Below are 3116 nucleotides of genomic sequence, written 5' to 3'. Positions count from 1 at the left end.
ATATACACATCCTCAGCAAGCGACAGAAGGCGGCGAAAATGCAGATCTTCGTGAAAACCCTAACTGGGAAGACCATCACCCTCGAGGTTGAATCCAGCGATACCATCGACAATGTCAAGGCCAAGATCCAGGACAAGGAAGGTAATCAATCATCTTTTGCTTTCCTCTCGTTTCTCTGGAATATGTGATAAAGTAATGGAAAATGCTAGAAAATTATTAAACTAGAAATTTTGTTCAGTTTTCATGTGTTTAATGGAACGCATCAGTTTGTTGAAGTTCTGAGCTTTTCTCTTATATAAAGGTTTAATGGGTGCTTGTTTAGAAATTCGAGAGAGTAGAAGAAAATGCTAGAAAATGATTGAGCTAGGTTCATGTTTTGAAGGAACTAAACTGACATCGATTTCTCTAAGATCCGAGCTTTTTATTTCTTGTTTCTTAAGGTCTGATGTTTGATATTTGTTGGTTTGATTGTTTAGGGTTTTGAGAGTTGTATCAATTTTCGACGACCTACTTTTTTTTTTCCCGTGTTTTTTTAAGGTCCGATATATGATATATGTTGACACGATTGTTTAGGAATTTGAGAGAAGTAAAAAAGTTAAAAAATGCTTAAAATGGGAACTGGTTTGAATTTCCGTGCGTTCCATCAAATTGATATTAAGATCTTGAATGCTTGATCTTTTTCCTTGTTTTATGAGGCTCAACATGTGATATTTGCTGGTGTGATGATTGTTCAGGAATGGAAGGAAAACAAAGCTAGGTGGTAGGAAATCTTTATGATAGGAATTCTTAAATTGAACTAATTAAACTGATGTCAATTCCTCAAAGCTTATTTATGATATGTGTTGGTGTGATGTTAAGGGATTTGAAGGAAGTAGAAAGTACATAGAATTTGCTTAAGATATGAAATTGTTCAGTTTGGTATAGATCTCTTGAAAATCTCAACTTGGGTTTGCTTACTAAAGGCAGGCTATGTGATGTTTTGTTGGTGCGATTGTTTAGGGATTCCTCCGGACCAGCAGCGACTGATCTTTGCTGGAAAGCAGCTTGAGGATGGCCGCACTCTTGCTGATTACAATATCCAGAAAGGTTAGTGGAAATTTATCAGTCCTAAGTTTTAAATGTGCATAAAAAAGGAGAAATGAATTTGAAGTATACAATTTTTTGCTGCCTTGTTCACAAGAACAGTTCAATGCATAGAGATTGTCAGTTTCTCAGAACTCTATCAATGGAAATACAACCTTTCAATTTTTTTTTTCCTTTTATCACACATAATCTATGTGATGTAGGCTTGGTGCTTTTTCATTGACTCTTATGAGTTTATTGGCTGATTGAATTTGGGATTTTGAATGAATGTGTTGTGCATAATCAACTCTGCACCTGGTTCTGAGGCTTCGTGGTGGTATTATTGAGCCATCCTTGATGCAATTGGCTAGGAAATATAATCAGGACAAAATGATCTGCCGCAAGTAAGTTGAAACTGCCATAGAATATGGTCATTGCAATTATTTCACTTATCCTTGCATCCTTATTCAATTAGTTGATTTATTGTTGGTTCTCTAACACTTTGCAACCAAATAATTGAAATGATTTTCTTCATTTAGTGAATGAATGCATTCTCCTCTGTCATTTTAAGTTTAACTTAATCTATGGACGCAATTGTTGGGTTAAGCCCTGTTTTCCATTTTGAGTTTTAGCTCACACTGTTAGAAGGGTTTGCTGAATTCAGTCTGTTTTACATGTGGTTTGGCAATGATTCTTATGACTCTGCAGGAATGTTTTTGTTTGGTTTTGTTAAAAGGGGGAAAAAGTGCAATCAAGCCCTTGAGGCCTGGCTCAAGTTGTAAAAGGTTGGGGTGGGTTTATGGGATTCCAGATTCACATCCCAATGGGGGAACAAAAAAAAGACAAAAAAAAAAAATCCTCAATCCACACTTTATTTAGAGAGTAGGTTCTGTTGGTAGCTGGATGCATGGATTAGATCTTTTTGGTAGCTGAGATTTTTCATAAAATTAAAAAATATAAAGTGATCCTTGTATTTTTACCCCATTTTCCTATTGGTTTGATTTGTGCCTACCTATTTCATTTGTCATTTTTGTAGTTTCACCCACAATCTTCTATAATTTTGTTGGAATTTATCTGATGTCATATCTGGAGCATGCTAATTATTAGGACGAGTCAGCTATGTATGAACATGATATGATTCTCATAATGCTCATTGTGGAATATTTTGTTTCAGATGTTATGCACGCCTGCACCCACGTGCTGTCAACTGCAGGAAAAAGAAGTGTGGCCACAGCAACCAGGTGTGTATTCCTCTTTATCCTTACAAAAATTCGGATATATCAAAATTGATTTTATAGTGATACCTTTTCTCTGTGTACTTGAACTGCAGTTGAGGCCAAAGAAGAAGATCAAGTAGATGACTGGATTGGAGGTTGCTTTGGTGCATGCAGTGTCACTCACGGGGAGCATTGAATGTGCCATGGCTACATGGATGAGTTTGCTAATAGAGGATTTTTAGGGATCAAAAGTTGTAGGCCTAGACCTCTTGCATTGATTTGGTCACAAACGATGCTTTTGTTTTGATACTCTGTTTCTTGGTTGCAGTTTGACATTATTAAGCTTATTAAATTTTTGCTTAAGACAATTTTAATTCGAAAAAAGATAGTTTTCTGTTGATGCCCCTTTCAGCAAGTATTGAACTAAACAAGTATTGAACAACTGGTTAACGATTATCACCAGTTGAATTAAACCATCCTTCATGTTTGTTGTACATTTGCGTCACTTCTCTTCACCTTAGACATCTACCTCTCTACCTTTTCCTGCATGTCGCACAATTTGCCTGACATAAGTCTTGTTTGGATAGACTTATTGGAAACGCAAGGCATTTTTTTTTTTGTTATACACAATATTTTTATGTGCCCGTTTCAGCTTCTGCTGTTCAATAGAAGTCGGTGAAAGTTTCCAAGGGAAAGTTATATCACATGAAAAATTCGTCTAAAGCCTCTAGCGACTTAGGGAAAGTTTCAGAGTGTCGGAGCCCGTAACTTAATTGAAGCACATGAGCATGCCATCACATGTTGCCAGTGTCACATGACGTGCCCACAAGTCATGCA

At 36.5% G+C, this 3116-nt stretch overlaps 1 protein-coding gene across 1 annotated transcript; it reads left to right on the top strand.

Annotated features, from left to right (window-relative positions):
- Nucleotides 1–2638, top strand: LOC117909889 (ubiquitin-60S ribosomal protein L40-1). The gene is made up of 5 exons (XM_034823936.1): nt 1–141; nt 1000–1086; nt 1364–1466; nt 2237–2303; nt 2393–2638. Exons 1-5 carry the CDS (start codon nt 39–41, stop codon nt 2417–2419), a joined length of 387 nt encoding a protein of 128 aa, XP_034679827.1. The 5' UTR covers nt 1–38; the 3' UTR covers nt 2420–2638.
- Nucleotides 2639–3116: the final 478 nt, after the last annotated feature.

This window comes from Vitis riparia, unplaced genomic scaffold, assembly GCF_004353265.1.
Source record: "Vitis riparia cultivar Riparia Gloire de Montpellier isolate 1030 unplaced genomic scaffold, EGFV_Vit.rip_1.0 scaffold460_pilon_pilon, whole genome shotgun sequence".
In the NCBI taxonomy this organism is placed as follows: Eukaryota; Viridiplantae; Streptophyta; class Magnoliopsida; order Vitales; family Vitaceae; genus Vitis; species Vitis riparia.
This window is presented reverse-complemented; position numbering and strand designations above follow the sequence as displayed.